Source organism: Gobio gobio, assembly GCF_949357685.1.
Source record: "Gobio gobio genome assembly, chromosome: 22".
Lineage (NCBI taxonomy): Eukaryota > Metazoa > Chordata > Actinopteri > Cypriniformes > Gobionidae > Gobio > Gobio gobio.
In genome coordinates, this window is record NC_137118.1 from 34,237,836 (window position 1) to 34,256,217 (window position 18,382).

The window sequence follows — 18,382 nt, forward strand, 5'->3', positions numbered from 1 at the left end:
ATAAAAGTGCAAAAAAGAGAAATAAATATAAATGACTAGTATTTACAATGTCGACTAGTAGCAGCCGTATATCCTTTCGTCGACTAGTCTGGAATGGGGAAAAATCCTGCAGCCCTATATCGGTGCGTTCTGCGGCATGTGCGACTGGGAGCAGACGGCGACGTCCGCGTTCGACGAGACGGACTGCCGTCTTAGCCTCCGTGTGAACTCCTCGTCTCGTGGAGCTGTGATGTCAGAACGCTCCCACCATCAGCGCAGCGCAGTGTTCCGATGACACTCGGTTGCCATGCCAGCAGTGCAGTCGCCCCCATGAGGAGGGCTGCAGCTCCCTTCCATATAATAACAGTTATTTATAGCTGACAGCCCTGTTTGCTGAAGGGGAGCACAAAAAAGAGAGAGGGAGAGAAAATCCATTCAGATTTCAAACTGCATGCGCTCTGATGCTGTTATTTATCAGACTTGCAGGTGCGACTGATGCTGAAATCTGGCTGATGAGAGACACTGCAGTGATGCAAAGCTGTGGATTAGTGCTGATTTCGACTTATCTGTGACTGTGATTAATGGACGTACCTTCCATCCTGACAGAACACGCCTTGTTTGAGATTTCACACCCACGTCATTAGGGACTGTCATTACATTTAAATTGACTTGATTGCATGTCTTGGTGTCCTATGTGATATCCATCATGCTGATGTAACATTTGTCCGTCTTCAAAAATCTGAGTTCACGCAGCTGTATGTGAAATTGTCCTTTGGTTGAATGTGAAACCCGCAGAGGCAATAAAGGCCTCTCTTAGGCTCCGCCCCTACTCTGACCGGCCCCTCCCTCATCTGCTTTGTGCTCTGCCGCCCCCTGCAGGTCAAGCTCATGAAGTACATCTGTAAACAGCTGCAGTGTAAGCAGAAGGTGCCAGACACAGAAAAGCCGCCGGCCCTGAACAGCTACCCACGGCTGGAGGACTGGTTACGCACCATCAACGTCAGAGCTGAGCTCATAGAGGTAACTTGTGTTTGTGTGTTTTGAAGAGGATGGAATAATTATTTATCTTTTTAGCTAAATTCATAACAGGTGTTTTTAATTGTTTGCCTGTAAATATTCCGGACTTTGGTAATGTGACACTTAAAAATACAATTTAAGAATGTAACAAGGTGACTCTCTGGTCATATTCGTCCGGATTATATTTCACACCAAAACTGAATAAAAAAAATGTCAAATTATATTTTGTATAAAGAACAAAAGGTAACACTTTACAATAAGGCTTCATTTAGTTAACATGAGGCAACTACTTTAGCTAATATGAACTAAGAATGAGCAATACTTCTACAGCATTTATTAATCTTAGTTAATGTTAATTTCAACATTTACTAATACATTATTCAAATCAAAGGTTGTATTTCTTAACGTTAGTTGATGCACTGTGAACTAACATGAACAAACAATGACCTACTGTAACTAACATTAACAAAGAATAATAAATACGGTAACAAATGTATTGCTCTTTGTTAGTTCATGTTAGTTGATGCATTAACTAATGTTAACAAATGAGACCTTATTGTAAAGTGTTCCCGAAAAAATTACATAAAGCTAAATCCATATTAGGTGCTATCAGGTTCTTTAATAATGTATACTGTGTGTTTATATAATTTGACATATCATGTATGTTTCTGATTACCAGAAATTCAAATTATGAATGTCACAAGATGACTCTCACAAAGCCAGTAAATGGTCATATTTGACTGGATCACATTTTACACCAAAATCAAATACATTTTGATATTTAAAAAATAAAAAAGTTTATGTTTTATGACTGTATAAAGTTATTATATATTTGTATTTTTATATTTTCATTAAAGGCACAATATGTAAGATTTTTGGATAAAAATATCACAAACTATGTTATACATTTTTTTGACTTGTGTACTTACATTATCCCAAATGTTTCCAAGAAAGTTTAAATCCAGAGAAATAAGCTATTTTAACCAGGACACAAACCGTGTCCGTGCATCAATGACATCATACCCGCGTTACCCTCGATTTCCATGGAAACACCAAAGACGCTTTAATATATTATGTGTTTTATTAGACAGGCGAGCAACTGTTTGGATACATTCATCGACAGAAAACTAATCATTGTTATATAGCTCAACACAGTTAGTCTTATTGTTTAAATCTGTTGTTTTCTTGATTTACTGTACCATGTTTTACCATGCCTAATATCGATCTAGCTTACTACAGTGTGCAATAAGTGTTTCATAGTAGCCGCCGAGCAAAAGCACAGAGTAGCATTATCGCAACTTTCAACACACTCAGCTGTATCTAATATGAAAAAACAGCTCTGCATTTCCCCACATACACATGAGCGGAAGAAGCGGACGTCTGCGGCATGATAAAAGATCTGTGAAATCAAAGCGTCATCAAGCTACACCTTTGTTTTGAATAAGCGACTTACACGTTATCAGTTCCCTGATTAAGTTTTTGAGCAAGTTTTTTTTGTGTGTGTGTGTGTGTGTGTTTTTTTTTTTTTATTCGTTGTAGTTTAATATCTTTGAGTAAAGCTGAGGAATTAGAAAATCTGCTGTGTTTTGGCAGTTTGGCCACAGCCACTTTCCCAGCAGACCCAAGATACACCAACTCTAATTACCCAACATGCTGAGTCAGCCTCTCCCTCTCTCTCTCTCTGACACTGCTCTACTCCTACATTACATCCAGTCGCACGGACAACAGTAAACTCTCCTCTTTTCCTATTTTTTTCCCCTGCTCATCAAGATCAGTTGCATATGTGCAGTATGATACTGTATGTCACATACATAACTGGCCAGATTCTAGAGAAGTTTCATAATCATAATAATAAAAAAAAATAAGCATACATGATCTGACACATTTAGCAATAGTGCGTTCTGGCTTGTGTTTTTTCACAATCACACATCATCCTTCTCCACAACATCATATCCTGTGCTCACTCCATTATGAATGGCATTAAACATGGCAAAAAGCCCCCCAAAAAATATCAGTTTGTGAGATTCATCACACATTTACAGTATGATTGTGTGAGTAATTCTGGGCTAATATGATATTAATATCAGTCAAGTCTCAGGAGTCTCTCACTTCAAATCAATCACACAGGTTTGTAGTTAGGCACTCAGATTAATTAGTCTAAGCGGTCATGTGTCCTGGGAGTTTGAAGAGGCGGAGAGCTTTATTCACAAGAGAATAAACTGCGAGTGCGTGGTGTATGTGACCCTGAATCACCTGTTGAATAACCATCTGTCTGTTAGGATCATGTCAGCATCTTGCTGATTGCTTTAAGAGTGTTTTTCTTCACATTGCAGACAGGACTCACTGTCATTCTCTCCCTCACGCTCTCTTCAGGCAGTGAACGTGAAGCTGTCATTGGATGGTCTGCTGCAGATGCCCGGCAGTCAGGTGAAGGAAACCATGAGACGGCTGGGCTCCAGTTCAGAGGAGTGCACCAGGCTGTGTGCGGCCCTCAACTGTTTAAAGAGTGCCTCTGAGTCAGGTGGGTTCACTTTAAAATGAAAATTACCCCATGATTTAAGGCCGCTACATACTCCGCAAGAACAGAGAAAAAAGTTCTCGGAGCCCTGGTTTGGGAGTTCTCGCAGCTTGTTCTTGTGGGTGTCTGAGAACTATTGTGTGATTGGTCAGAATTTTAAAGTGGGCGGGGCTAATGCGGAGAAACGGAGATGTTTGGCACCTGCTTTTCTCATGAAGTATGGAATGTACTGGCCAGAACGAACTTTGTTCTTGTTCTTGCCACCTCGAGAAAACTAACAAATTTATGTACCAAGTATATACCAAGCTTTACTCACCTTCAAGTCATCCTAGGCGTATATGACTTTCTTCTTTCTAATGAACACAATCGGAGTTATATTAATAAATATCCTGATGCTTCCAAGGTTTAAAATGGCAGTGATGTGGTCCATTGAGTTTGAAGCTCAAAAAAGCACATCCATCCATCATAAACGTACTCTACATGGCTCCAGGCCCTTAATAAAGTCATTGTGAAGTGAATTGATGGGGTTTTGTAAGAAAAATATCCATATTTAAAACTTTCTAAACTACAATATCTAGCTTCTGCCAGACCGCGTTCCGTATTCAACTTACACAGAAAGTGTAACGCCTCTCACAGTTCAAAACGCTTACTCTATGTTCTAGTGATACGTCACGCCAGTTACGGGGGGTTATTATTAAATAATAAAGGAATTAAATAATTCAAGGATTTTTGACAATCATCTTGACATTGGCGACTGACAAGCGCATTTAGATTGCTGAGGCAGAACAGCCTAAAAATTTAACTTTTAAAACTTTTTGTCATCCTAACAACAAACAGCTTTTCTCATTCTACACTAAAATGATAAGAAGACAAATACAAATAAAAACTATTATTATAATTTTTTTTATTTATTTATTGATACCTCAGAGAAAATCATTGACTCCACCCACCCAACCTCGCCTTTGTCTATTGTGACGTTTATTCGAGGTTGTGACGTTTATTATATGTCTTCTCGAACAAGAAAAAATGTATGGCAGTACTTGATTTTGTCCAATCGGGAATTGATTGGATAGTTGTGGTTTGCTATTGGTCGATCTCATGTGAGTGACAGGTTGCCCCGCCCTCGCACCAGTAAACACATCAACAGAAAAGAGAAGAGATGAGCTGGAAGAGGGAGGTAGGGTGGCCATTTCCATAACGGAGGACACTTTGCGGCATTTAGTGAGGCAAGAATAATTGCATATAGGACTCTGGTGTACTTGCAACTACAATACAATTTTGTCCATTATATCGATGGTATCATGATGCAGTGATTCTGAAATAGCCTCTATTCTCTATTCATTGCTAGACAAATTTGATCTACGATATGACATAGACTTATGTGTAACAGAAGAGACAAAAAAGTGTTTGTTCACAGTATTTGTATTTATTCAAGATATTGTGATGTTTGTTTCAAAAACTGACCACTGAGAGGAACCTGTCTTGCAAAGTGCACAGTGCCTGAAAGCATTTCTTCTGGAAATAAAAGAAATGCATAAATAAACAAATAATCTGGCACAGTGCCAGAAAACATCGATGGACATTTCACAGCGACACAGAGTGCAAAATCTATGAAAAGCGTCTATACTGCTTTTTTGATATAAATTAGTGTTCTTTTGTCCATTCCGGATTAAATGAGGTCTGAGGTTTCGGCATGTTAACGTTATGATATGACGTAGCCATCACGTGGATGTGGAGACTTGTTTACGCTTTTAACCAACGATATATCAGATATTTATTTGACACGGCTTTCAGCCAATCATTTGTTTGACCAGAGATATTACGGCATTAGACGCTATTCTGCTGCGTCCCAATAAAGATTCTATAGCAGGGTTTTTTAGGCAGATTCAGCGCAACTCCAAAAAGGAGGACAAATGAGACAGGGGGGTTAAAATCCAGACTGTCTGGCCAAAATCTGGACGTATGGCCACCCTAGATGGAGGGGAAGTTATTTTGATTATAGAATATGAGGGCACATGATTTAAAATAAATAAATATATATATATATATATATATATATATATATATATATATATATATATATATATATATATATATATATATATATATATATATATATATATATATATATATATATATATATATATATATATATATATATATATATATATATATATATATATATATATATATATATATATATATATATATATATATATATGCACAGATAAAGCATTTATAATAAATACTGTATATACTATATATTAATATACTAAAAACTAAAATATGAAAAATACAGGAATGTTTACCAAATTACTTGAATAGCTATATTTGGAAAGAATTAATCATTCTAGAATGAGTGGGTTGATTTTGTTGGGGAGTGCACAGTAAAAATAATTTAACAATTTTTAGGGCTGAAAAGTGAACAGAGTTTAAAATGTATATATCTCCACTTGAGTTTGCATAGGGCACATTCCCACAGTTTTTAAAGGGGTGGTAAAACACATTCTTTTGAAGGCTTGACTGTGTTTGTGGGGTGCACTGTAACATGTGTTCATGCTTCGTTTTAAAAAAAAAAAAGCCTTATTTTTCATATATTTGACCTTTATTCTACACTGCTCTGTCCCTCCTTGTAAAACGGTCTGATGCTTTCCGGGTTGTATGAAGCCAGTCCCTCAAAAATACGCAATGGGCTCAGATTGGTTAGCTGGCCCAGTGTGTTGTGATTCGCTAAACGCCTAGTGCACGTTTGTCGGAAACGTCACGCCCCTTCCCTTCACCGGAGGCTGTGCTTTGGTCAGTGTTAGAAACAACGGCGTCAATAAAACCACACCAATCTGAGCCCGAATCAGACCCAGAACATTTGAGTGAAGATGATCGAGCAGAACCTGTTCAGTCCTCAAGAGTAAAGACTGCGGATCTATAATGATCGCTACTGAATGGCACTTTAACTTTAGTATTTTTAGAACGATTATAGCCAAATATCTGTCACAAGAACTAACCCAAAACAAACACTAAGCACTGGCTTTAACTAGTAAGTTAGCCAAATCACACACAGAACCATGTTTAGCATGCCTGTAGATAAACAATAAATAAAAGCTCTAATCAAAGAATCATTTACACTAATGCCAGGTTCGCTGTTGAGATTTTAACGTTAGTGTTTGTAACGTTAGGTGTTCGTCGGATAACGTTAAGTATGAATGAGCATTTAACAGACTGGTTTGCAGAACAGCGTTGTCATCTGTTTACTTCCTTGCTACAACCTATTACAGGAAAACACATCGATGAAATATAAATCAGACTTACAGGTTGTGGCCCGTGAACAGCTTCTGTTTGTAAATCCAGCTTTCAGGACTAGCCGTTGTGCATATTCTGTATTGAACTCGCGAAGTTTGTGGAAGTTTGTGTTGTCCTCCGTGAAATGTGCAGCACGCGCGTCATGCATCCACGCACCGGCAGTGTTTTTTTCACGCAGCTGACGTTGTGCAAATCTGGCATTGAAATCGCGAAGACGGTGGATGTTCTCCTCCGTGGATGTGCTGCAGGGAGCCCTGCGCCCGCCTGATTCCCCGCTGACTCAAACACACGTGCATATAACATGTTTTATGTTAAACGCTCTGCAACGCACCCCCGTCCCTATGAAGGCTGAACAGAGCAAGTACCCCAGACCGGGTTGGAAGACCGGATGAAAATAACAGCGTTTCCTCGGCATCGCGGCAACAACACTCCAGCCTAACTAACGTTATACCACAACAGCGCCGCGATACAAAATGGCCTCACCCCCCCTTATTTAATATTCTCGGAGGAGGGGTTTATGTAAATATTGAGCCTGGTGATGTCACCAACCCTGGAGGAATGTGTGTAGTCGCCTACTGGCCGTTTGCTGTAGTTCTTAGTTCTCCCTTTGCTTTAAACTTTGAACGTTGTAACTTTGCAGATGTTGTTTATGCTCAAGCAGCAACATTACACGTTAGCTAAAGTTAGAATAGTGAAATCGTGGTTTACCACCCCTTTAACCAATTCAGTAAAGTAAACTTTGAGCTTTTATTTTGATGGGTTACCAGTCAATGGATGCATACTCAGTTTCAGAGTGAAAGTTGTGTTCCGGCATTGTATCATTTGGCTGGATGTATGTGGATGAGTCGGTAATGCATATATTTATTTAATTAAATCGAAATCTGCATGATTTCAAAATTGCTCTAAGCCATGTCAAAATATTTATTTTATTTCGACATATCGTGCAGCCCTAATCTCACTAATAGATTTCCTCTGAATTGACTGTCATTTTTTTTACCCATAGGGGAGTTCAAAGAGGACAGCGGCTGTTGGTTCTCCGAGCCCATGAGGCGGGACAGTGGTGGTTTGACTACAGCAGATCAGATTCCATTACTAGGAGGTTCCATGCGACCCCACAGCCCTTCCCCTCTGGCCCGACCCCCGACCACACCCTCCACGCCCCTCACCACCTGCCCATACCCCCGCTACATCCTGTCAGCCGGCGAGGCTCACATCTACCACGGTTACGCGGAGAGTCTGACCGATCCCAGCCCGTATTACACCTCCCGGCCTGTCAGACTCACCGGACACACCTCGACCCCGCCCATAACTCCCCCCTCACGGAGGAGACACCGCCTCAAGCCTCCTTGCACCCCTCCTCCTCCGTCCCGCAAAGTTTTGCACCTCCTCCCCAACATCTCGATGACCCGCAGCAAGAGCCACGAGAGTCAGCTCGGCCACCGCATCGAAGACACGCCCACAAACAAGTAGGTCATGAGAAAATGAACCACAGAGTACAAACACTGACATATTACAAATAGGGACATCACATGTACTTTGTAAAAGTATTTAACACAATAAAGCCTACTGTATCATATATTTGACGCTCACATTTCTAAGGCCTTTAAAATATGATCTAAACCTTGGTTTACTTGATTTTCATACATCATTTTTAGAACAAAATCATGTTAAAATCAAATATGATGCATCAGGCTTTTAAGGAATGTTTGTTTGTACATCTCTCAATCATCATCGAATTGTATTGCATTAAAAGTTTTGTATTGCACAATAAAAACTACAGAGCTTTGATCATAAAACTACAGATTGAAATATCATCTTCCTAAGACATACTATTGGCAGATATAGAGTGAGTACTTATATTTATATGCATTTTATGTTAGTAGTCTCTTATACTGTTATAAAGATCTCACTGGTTTACATTACAAGCTATCAGAATTTCATCTTTTTGGCCATATAAATATCATCAACTGCCCCACCAAATTGCATATTTTTGCTCCATTTTGGCATAAAATTGAGGTGTTGAGCTCCATATTGTCCTATATTGAACTGTACGAGCCACAAATAAATTATCCAATATGATATTTAACAAAAAATAAATGGGATTTTTCAGGCTCTTATTTCATGTCAGACTTTGCAGGGTTAAATCACTAGAATTATTTTACTGTTATTATTATTTTTCATGAGTCATGCATGTTTCTGTGCAGTGACTAATAGCAATCTGTGATTATGTCATGACCACTTGCGCCAACAATATGACCATAGAATAAAGACAATCTATTTCACAAATGTTTCATACAATTTTTGTTAGTGTTTGCCCAATATGGGTGTTTCAACAGCTGATTCTGATATTTAGAGTTCAATATATTAGTCAAAATTTTGGACACACTTGACTAAAATGTCTTAAATGATCTTAAAAACCTTTTGATCTGAATGCTTGTGCTAAAAGCTGGAAATAAGTCATTAGTATTAGACCAATTTAAATTTAAATGAATTAAAATATGCTTACATATGAATTTCTTTATAAACTATTACATTAATTAATTTTTATAATAATGTGTTTTATATTAATATAATTAATTATTATACAAATTTTACTACATAGGGCTACACTTTATTTTACGGTGTCATTGTTACAGTGTTATTATATATTTAAGTACTGAGTAATATTCATTAAAAACATGTACTTACTATAGGGTTAGGGTAGGATTAGGGTTTGGTTTAGGGTTAGTTGTGTGTAATTCTGGATAATTTACTCTTATTACTATGGTAAGTACATGTAACATATGTAATGGAAATCAGCCAGCAAGTGTCCAGCATACACGGAAACAACAATTTCTAAACTGCTAATAATATAATATAATTAATCGGTTTATTAATCGGTCTGGGCAGTATATTGCTCGGTCACTTTGTCACACTGACTTTTGTTGTTCTTAGGTGTGTGAAGAAGAACAAGCTGTTTCTGAATGTCCAAATTAATGGAAACAGTTGTGAGGACTCTCCATCACGCTCACCCACTCTCTCTGTACGGACCCCTGGGACGGCACCCGCCACGGCCCCATACACCTTGCCTGGTACTCCCACACTACAGGAAGAGCACAGCGGTCTGAGGAGTGAGTTCAACAGCACAATTACAGCATTTCAGACACATGTATAGTCCTTGACTGAGGAGAAGATCTTCAATTCAAATAGACCAGACTGCAGTGAAGTGCCTGCTGAATGCTGATCAGACTGAGGTCACAGTTCAACCTCTCAGAGTGAAGAGGAAGCTCTCACCTGCTCTACACACTCAAATACTCCTGCGATCACTGGCGGTTTTCAGGGAGCGGAGTAAATGATTCACCAGCAGCACTTTGTAAAAGCACAGCTGTTTACTGAGCGTTTGCTGCTGAGTCTAGACGAGTGTTTGTTGTGTTTGAGGTCTAGTATATCTGGCGGTTGTTATGTCTAAAGCCCTGTTTACACCTGGTATTAAGATGCGTTTTGGTCGATCGGATCGCAAGTGGACGACACTAAATACAGGTGTAAATGGGGGCTAAAACGTTTTGAGCTTTTCCACTTCCTGAGGTAGTCTATAATGCATTCAACTGGATTGCTTTTGTAGTGTAAACGCTCATGTTGTCGAATGTGTTCAAATAGCTGCAAAAGACTCTCCGCCTAACATTATTGGAAACGCATTAAGGCTATTACATACTAGAGAGAAAAGTTCTCGCTGGGAGTTCTCGCAGCTTGTTCTCGACACATCATCTGAGCAGAACTTTTTTCTTGTGGGTGTCAGAGAACTATTGTGTGATTGGTCAGAAATTTAAAGTGGCCGGGGTTAATGCGGAGAAACGGCACTTGCTTTTCTCGTGAAGTATGGAATGTCCTGGCCAGAACAAATTTTCTTCTTGTTTTTGCCACCTCGAGAAAACAAACAAATTTCGTTGTTCTTGCAGAGTATGTATCAAGCTTTACGCTTTAGTCAGACAGGATTTAAACTTTGTTGGCTGGAGACCCAAGTTTGGTTGGAAGACAAAAAATTTACCAAACACATGTTCTCTCTCTAACATTCCTGATTTCTAATACACACTCAAAGCGTTCGGCATGGTTTTGCGGCTGTCAGAGCAAAAACGAAAGCTGAGTCTCTGTTTTTCCATCGTCTCCGGACACGTTCATATGTAAATTGCAGGAGCTTATTTTGTCCATTAGATCAAAATATCTGAAAAAACCATACATTTACCCACCCATAGACCCTCCCCTCGAATAAATCAGGACAGAATTGTTTGAAAGTGAACAAAAGAGATGAATTAAAACACCCGTTGTAAACGGGTATGTGTCTCCCTCGTCCACTTGTGATCCGATTTCCCAAAACGCATTTTAGGCCAGGTGTAAACACAGGGTGTCCGCGGGGTTGTAAAAGGTAGTAAATTAAATTAGCCAAAATTAAGGCCATTAAAAAGTAGTAAAAAGTAGTAAACGTCATCTGACGAGGTATTAAATTTTTAGAGCCAAATTTTTTTTTAGATACATTTTCAATTTGTGTTAAGTACAGGCCTTTTTTTCTCAAATTCGCGTGGATTTATTTATATGTTGAGAGTAGGACCTGCGCGATATCATGTGAGGTGGTGTTCGTTCGCGCGCGCGCTGGCTGGCTTGCTGCCAAACATGTACGCGAGCTCGCTTCCATTCAGTAATTAAAGGGGTGGTAAAACACATTCTTTTGAAGGCTTTTCTGTGTTTGTGGGGTGCACTGTAACATGTGTTCATGCTTCGTTTTAAAAAAAATTGCCTTATTTTTCATATATTTGACCTTTATTCTACACTGCTCTGTCCCTCCATGTAAAACGGTCTGATGCTTTCCGGGTTGTATGAAGCCAGTCCCTCAAAAATACGCAGTGGGCTCTGATTGGTTAGCTGGCCCAGTGTGTTGTGATTCGCTAACCGCCTAGTGCACGTTTGTCGGAAACGTCACGCCCCTTACCTTTACCGGTAGACTGTGCTTTGGTCAGTATTAGAAACAACGGCGTCAATAAAACCATATGAGCCCGAATCAGACCCAGAACATTTGAGTGAAGATGATCGAGCAGAACCTGTTCAGTCCTCAAGAGTAAAGACTGCGGATCTATAATGATCGCTACTGAATGGCACTTTAACTTTTGTATTTTTAGAACGATTATAGCCAAATATCTGTCGCAAGAACTAACCCAAAACGAACACTAAGCACTGGCTTTAACTAGTAAGTTAGCCAAATCACACACAGAACCATGTTTAGCATGCCTGTAGATAAACAATACATAAAAGCTCTAATCAAAGAATCATTTACACTAATGTCAGGTTCGCTGTTGAGATTTTAACGTTAGTGTTTGTAACGTTAGGTGTTCGTCGGATAACGTTAAGTATGAATGAGCATTTAACAGACTGGTTTGCAGAACAGCGTTGTCATCTGTTTACTTCCTTGCTACAACCTATTACAGGAAAACACATCGATGAAAAATAAATCAGACTTACAGGTTGTGGCCCGTAAACAGCTTCTGTTTGTAAATCCAGCTTTCAGGACAAGCCGTTGTGCATATCCTGTATTGAACTCGCGAAGTTTGTGGAAGTTTGTGTTGTCCTCCGTGAAATGTGCAGCGCGCGCGTCGTGCATCCACGCACCGGCAGTGTTTTTTTCACGCAGCTGACGTTGTGCAAATTTGGCATTGAAATCGCGAAGACGGTGGATGTTTTCCTCTGTTAGATGTGCTGCAGGGAGCCCTGCGCGCGCCTGATTCCCCGCTGACTCAAACACACGTGCATATAACATGCTGTATGTTAAACGCTCTGCAACGCACCCCCGTCCCAAGGAAGGCTGAACAGAGCAAGTACCCCAGACCTGCAATCCGGATGAAAATAACAGCGTTTCCTTGGCATCGCGGCAACAACACTCCAGCCTAACTATACCACAACAGCGCCGCGAGACAAAATGGCCTCACCCCCCCTTATTTAATATTCTCGGAGGAGGGGTTTATGTAAATATTGAGCCTGTTGATGTCACCAACCCTGGAGGAATGTGTGTAGTCGCCTGCTGGCCGTTTGCTGTAGTTCTTAGAAACTGATTTCTTTAAAAGCAAATATCTCCCTTTGCTTTAAACTTTGAACGTTGTAACTTTGCAGATGTTGTTTATGCTCAAGCAGCAACATTACACGTTAGCTAAAGTTAGAATAGTGAAATCGTGGTTTACCACCCCTTTAAAGCATGGGGAAATGCAAGTTCTCGGACCTCTGGCTGGAGGACTCACGATTTAAAGACTGGCTTAGGCCAGTAGTTTGCAACAGCCGCGAGGCTTATTGCCACGTCTGCAAGAAGACAATAACTTGGGTGGGTGTGAATGGCGTCAAATCGCATATGTAAGTTAATCAAATAGCCACCAAGATGCGCGGACGTAGCGAGCAGCTTCCCATATCAATGTTCTGCGCTACGGATGCATCAACGACCTCAACCTCCACTGCATAGCCCTCAACCCCGACTGCTCTCCTGATTCAAACCACTGCAGTCAGCAGTAGCCTAACGTTAGTCCTAGCAGCATCATCAACAGGTGCGTGACAGACAGCAGACGCTATGCCCTATCACCACCACTACATTGCGAGCTGAGGTGTTTAGACCTTGCAACTAAACACGACTCTTTCAATTTGAACGATGGCATTGAAGAGCTGTTTTGAAATATGCAAGTTGCTTAAAGCTGGGCATACACTGTGCACTGATTTCAGCAAGGTTATCTACTCACGCTGTACGGGTCGATCGCATGCGATGTAAAGCCAAAGCTCACGGTTTATGCGCTCACACCATGGCTCGGATCGTCTATCGCGACTCGTCTGCTCACTGTACGAGTGAAATATGTGGAAAAACCTATAATAGAGAGATAGCCTATCAAATGCATCAGCTATCGATATCAAGAGGATTTAGCATTTACAATTTATGTATATAAATGATTATTATTATTATTAGGGTAGGCCTACTTTTATTATTAAATTGATATTACATTTAATTTGCCCACGTGATAATTTCATAATGCATTAATGGATAACCGACACGCTGCATAATAAAAGAATAGATAGATTAGCTTGCTCCTCATTATTTAAATACATTTTGCCCAATTAAACAAGGAATTATAGGCCTATAATTAAAATGATTATCAGTCTATAATATGTCAGAACACTACAATAATATCAGTATTATCAGAAAGTAAGAGCAGCTTTATTTCAACATATTTCAACAATTTGTTTAACACGAAATGGGCCTATACTTCTCTTCTAATTTGTTTCACAATATGGGCCACGAGAGAAATATTAAGAATATAAATTCAGACAGTTATAGGCTATACGTTATCAGCATTAAAGCAGATTTATATAAATAAAGAGATATCTCTTGTCTCTGTGAGAATATGCGCCGAAAGATTTTACTTTCACTTTCTGTAGTGAATAATTGACTAGGTTTGAGACTTCACCGACTCTCGCGCACATTGCGTTTTTGTGTGATGTCCACTGACTGGCCTTCATGATTTAACCTTCTGGTCCTCTTCGTTTAGGGGTCACACTCGTCTCCTTCGCGGTCAAAAGTGACCGAAGCCTTAAAATGTCACTCTTTTTTTCTTCAGGAAAACCAATGTAATATATTTTTGTTCAATAAAATTTTTTGATAATTATTTAGAATTTTGAAGGGATTCTATGGTACTATGCAATAATTATACAATTTTAATGAGCAATTTTTTCCATTAGAATTAATATTGAATTTTTAGTTTTTTTTTTCAAAAATGCAACATTTAACATTACAATAGAGTGCAGGCCTTTAAAATCCATTTTTTTTTAAAGTGAGAGTGCATTTGAGCGAGAGAGTCACTTTTGGTTTTTTTTCATTTATTGATTTTATTTAGCAAATTCTCAAAATGTGCTGCTGCAGTCTTACCTGTTCATTTCTATGTGTGTGTGCGGGAGTGTGGGTGTCTAATTTGCACTCTTGACATTTTAGAGTGTCACCCCTTCATTGCTGTGCACTTTTTGTCTGCACAGTGGCTGATTTGTAGTTTGTACCACCAAAAGTTTCTCTGAGTTTTCGTATTTTTGCGTATTTCCCATTAATTTCCTAAGTCTGTCTTTTTTGACTGCGAAGGAGACAAGTGTGACAATTTTTTTTACGACCCTTTAACATATCCGAATCATCTCCTTGATTTTTTTTTTTTGTGTGTTCACATAGCTAATGCAACAAAAGTCACCAAGTGTCATCCCATTACGATAAGGCAAAAAAATGAAACATTTCAAAACGTAAAAGTTTTCGGTCATTTTTGACCGAAGAGGACCAGAGGGTTAAAACGAAAAAGAAAAAAAATCTTTATTGCGGCGTGAAAATTGCTTTCGTTTCCCTCTGTACACTGCACGAACTATGAAGATGATGTCTCCTTCCTCTTCTGTCTTTATTTCTATTCTCATCTCTGTGGGCAGTTGATGTTAAGTTATAATGACCTCGTTACATTGTGATGCAATATGTTATTCCATTTGGAAAGATATTTAATTTACGCTACTATAGTTGCAGCGTGAAGTCGCGCTGGTATTAAAAAGGTAGTAAAAGGTATTAAATTCAAATTAAGAAGTTCTGTATATACCCTGAAACAGGCCCTTAAACCATATTGTTTAGAAATACTTAATCAAATTAAAGTCTCTCATTCAAACTGTCTCTGTCTGTTCCGTTTCTCTCTAGATAATGTCACTGTCCACCGCAATTCACCTCAGGCCCTGCGGAGAGACATCGGTCTGGCTGTCACTCATAGGTAATCATACCCCTGTGGGCTTAAGTCACCAATCAAAAACTCTCAGAATGGAAATTATTGTAGAATTATGTCCTGGAGACACAAAGATGTTTGTTTTTATGTTTATAGGTTCTCTACAAAGTCTTGGCTCTCCCAGACATGTCAAGTGTGCCAGAAAAACATGATCTTTGGGGTGAAATGTAAACACTGCAGGTGAGTAAAGACAAGTACTAATTTATTTTGCATTAAAAATAATGCAATAATAATTGGGGTTTTTTATACGTCGCCATGAAGCGATTAGGGCTGTAATCAACCAAAGAAAATCTTGTCCTGAAAGTCCTGAAATTTTCGACTAAAAATCGACTAAAATGACGTTAGGAAAAAAAACGTTAAATGAATAAGCTGCGCACTGTGCGCAGTACTTGGTAGCCTTGTTGTCTGCCTAAATTAATTATAAATAAACATAAAAAACTAGTAGGCTATTTGCAGAATATTAAATCGTTTTTGAGCTGATTATTTTGCACTGAAATGAGGCTCTGACAGCGTTGCATCACGTGCACCTGCGCAATATCATAGCCTATGACTTCCGAGAATATAGTACTATGTGTTGTCAACTAGATATCATCACAAGAACTTTTGAGGAATATGCAACATAATTTAGACAATTGTTTTTGTATGTATTATAATAACTGACAGACAGTATAATTTCAGCCGCTCTGTGCAGCTCAAACATAGGAGCTCAGCTTCGCGGCTGAAAAAACGAATAGACTATTAACTTAAAGCTTTTACTCTTAAACACAAAAGGCACGTCCACTTTAATAAAAAAGGAATATTTATTAAACAAGCCAGATCAAGAGCAGAAAAAACGCTCTCACAATTAAATAAATAATATACAAGAAAACTAGCCTTCTTCAATCTGTCTCTCTTCTCCAGTGGGTTGGGCTAATCCAAAATAAGTGAAAACAAGGGGGTGTTCTGAAGACAGTCTGTTACCTGTGAAACAGGGGTGCTCTGAAAACACCCCCATTAGCAATTAGTGCTTTCCACCTGATGAAAATGAACGCGGCGCGGCAAAACTGATGAAATGAACGCAGCAAAACTGATAAAATGAACGCGGCAAAACTGACAGTACAGATCCACCGGTGTTGTGACGCTTCCCCTCATGTGTATGTTGATGGGCGTTCCTCAAGTTTACCGCAATGGGTGTGCGTTTGAGCCAGCGGGAATGAAAAACAAAGGACCCGCGAGAGACTTCTCTTCGCCAGTGGGTTGGGCTAATCCAAAAGAAGTGAAAACAATGGGGGTGTTCTGAAGGCAGACTGTTACCTGTGAAACAGGGGTGCTCTCAAAACACCCCCATTAGCAATTAGTACTTTCCACCTGATGAAATGAACGCGGCGCGGCAAAACTGATGAAATGAACGCAGCAAAACTAATGAAATGAACGCGGCAAAATATCGACCAATCAGAATTTTGGTCGAGCCAGAACGTATCGACTAATAATCGACTAATCGACTGGGAGATTACAGCCCTAGAAGCGATAGTCTTTTCTTTCTTATTGTGATGTATATGAAAGTGAAACGGATTCTCGAACAACAAACATTTGGAAATTGATTGGATGGTTGTGGTTTGCTATTGGTCGATCTCATATGAGTGACAGGTTGCCCCGCCCTCGCGCCAGTAAACGCTTCATCAGAAAAGAGAAGAGATGAGCTGCAAGTTATTTTGATTAAAGATTACAAGAGCACATTAATGAAAAATAATAATAATGTGCCCTGATAAATCATTTATAATAAATACTGCAATATTCCATAAAAAATAACAATTGTCCACTTTGATTTCATGGTGACTTTAATGACAATTTAAAAAAATCATAACTAAATTCACATTAAAGTAGTGCAATAAATATAATTATATTTACTGTACAGTAATGAAAATCATCCTGTCTGAATGCAATGACTTGTTTTTATTAAAAGCAGCATAAATTAAATTCAGTATAATAAAAAGTAATAGTAATAAAATAGTAATTAACAAGAACTAAGAATGAACTACACTTCTACAGCATTTATTAATCTTAGTTAATGTTCATTTCAAAATTTTCTAAATGCATTATTAAAATCAAAAGTTGTATTTGTTAACGTTAATTAATGCACTGTGAACTAACATGAACAATCAATGAACAACTGTATTTTTATTAACTAAGTAATTATTCACAGTAATAAATGGATTGCTCATTGTTATTGTTAGTTAATACATTAACTAATGTTGACAAATAAGACCTTATTGTAAAGTGCCACTGTAAAAACTACCATTATTGTATAAATACTACATGCTTTACAATTATAATACAATATATTGTAAAGTATTATATATTATGTAATTCTTTACAATTACCATTATTATTTTGAAGTTAAGTTAATTCAGTTTTTGATATGTTCATTGATATGTTTTGTGAGATTCACCCAAGGAAACCACACTCATGAATCGAATGTAAATGTAAATATCACACACTCATGTGTCATCTTTCTACTTGTAGGTTAAAGTGTCACAACAAATGCACTAAAGAAGCTCCATCCTGCAGAATCTCCTTCCTGCCCAGTAAGTCTATCTTTGATGCTCAGATATAAGAATATCAGTCATGACAGACATGTTTTTCTAACAATTTCATGTGTGTCTCTCAGTCACAAAGATTCGTAGGACTGAGTCTGTACCCTCAGACATCAACAACCCCGTGGACCGTCCACCCGAAGCGCCTCAGTTCGGGACCCTACCGAAGGCAATAACAAAGAAGGTACTGATTCCTGTGTGACAGA

The 18,382-nt window shown here is 38.8% G+C and overlaps 1 protein-coding gene across 4 annotated transcripts in view; it reads left to right on the top strand.

Annotated features, from left to right (window-relative positions):
- Positions 1-18,382, top strand: part of ksr1a (kinase suppressor of ras 1a) — a 56,721-nt gene that overhangs the window by 17,969 nt on the left and 20,370 nt on the right. For all 4 annotated transcript variants that reach the window (XM_079805425.1, XM_079805426.1, XM_079805424.1 and 1 more), the window contains exons 2-9: positions 859-999; positions 3,370-3,517; positions 7,815-8,277; positions 9,746-9,921; positions 15,522-15,591; positions 15,700-15,783; positions 18,106-18,167; positions 18,251-18,360. In XM_079805425.1, the coding sequence (XP_079661551.1) occupies positions 859-999; positions 3,370-3,517; positions 7,815-8,277; positions 9,746-9,921; positions 15,522-15,591; positions 15,700-15,783; positions 18,106-18,167; positions 18,251-18,360 (1,254 nt within the window). The remainder of the gene's footprint in view (positions 1-858; positions 1,000-3,369; positions 3,518-7,814; positions 8,278-9,745; positions 9,922-15,521; positions 15,592-15,699; positions 15,784-18,105; positions 18,168-18,250; positions 18,361-18,382) is intronic.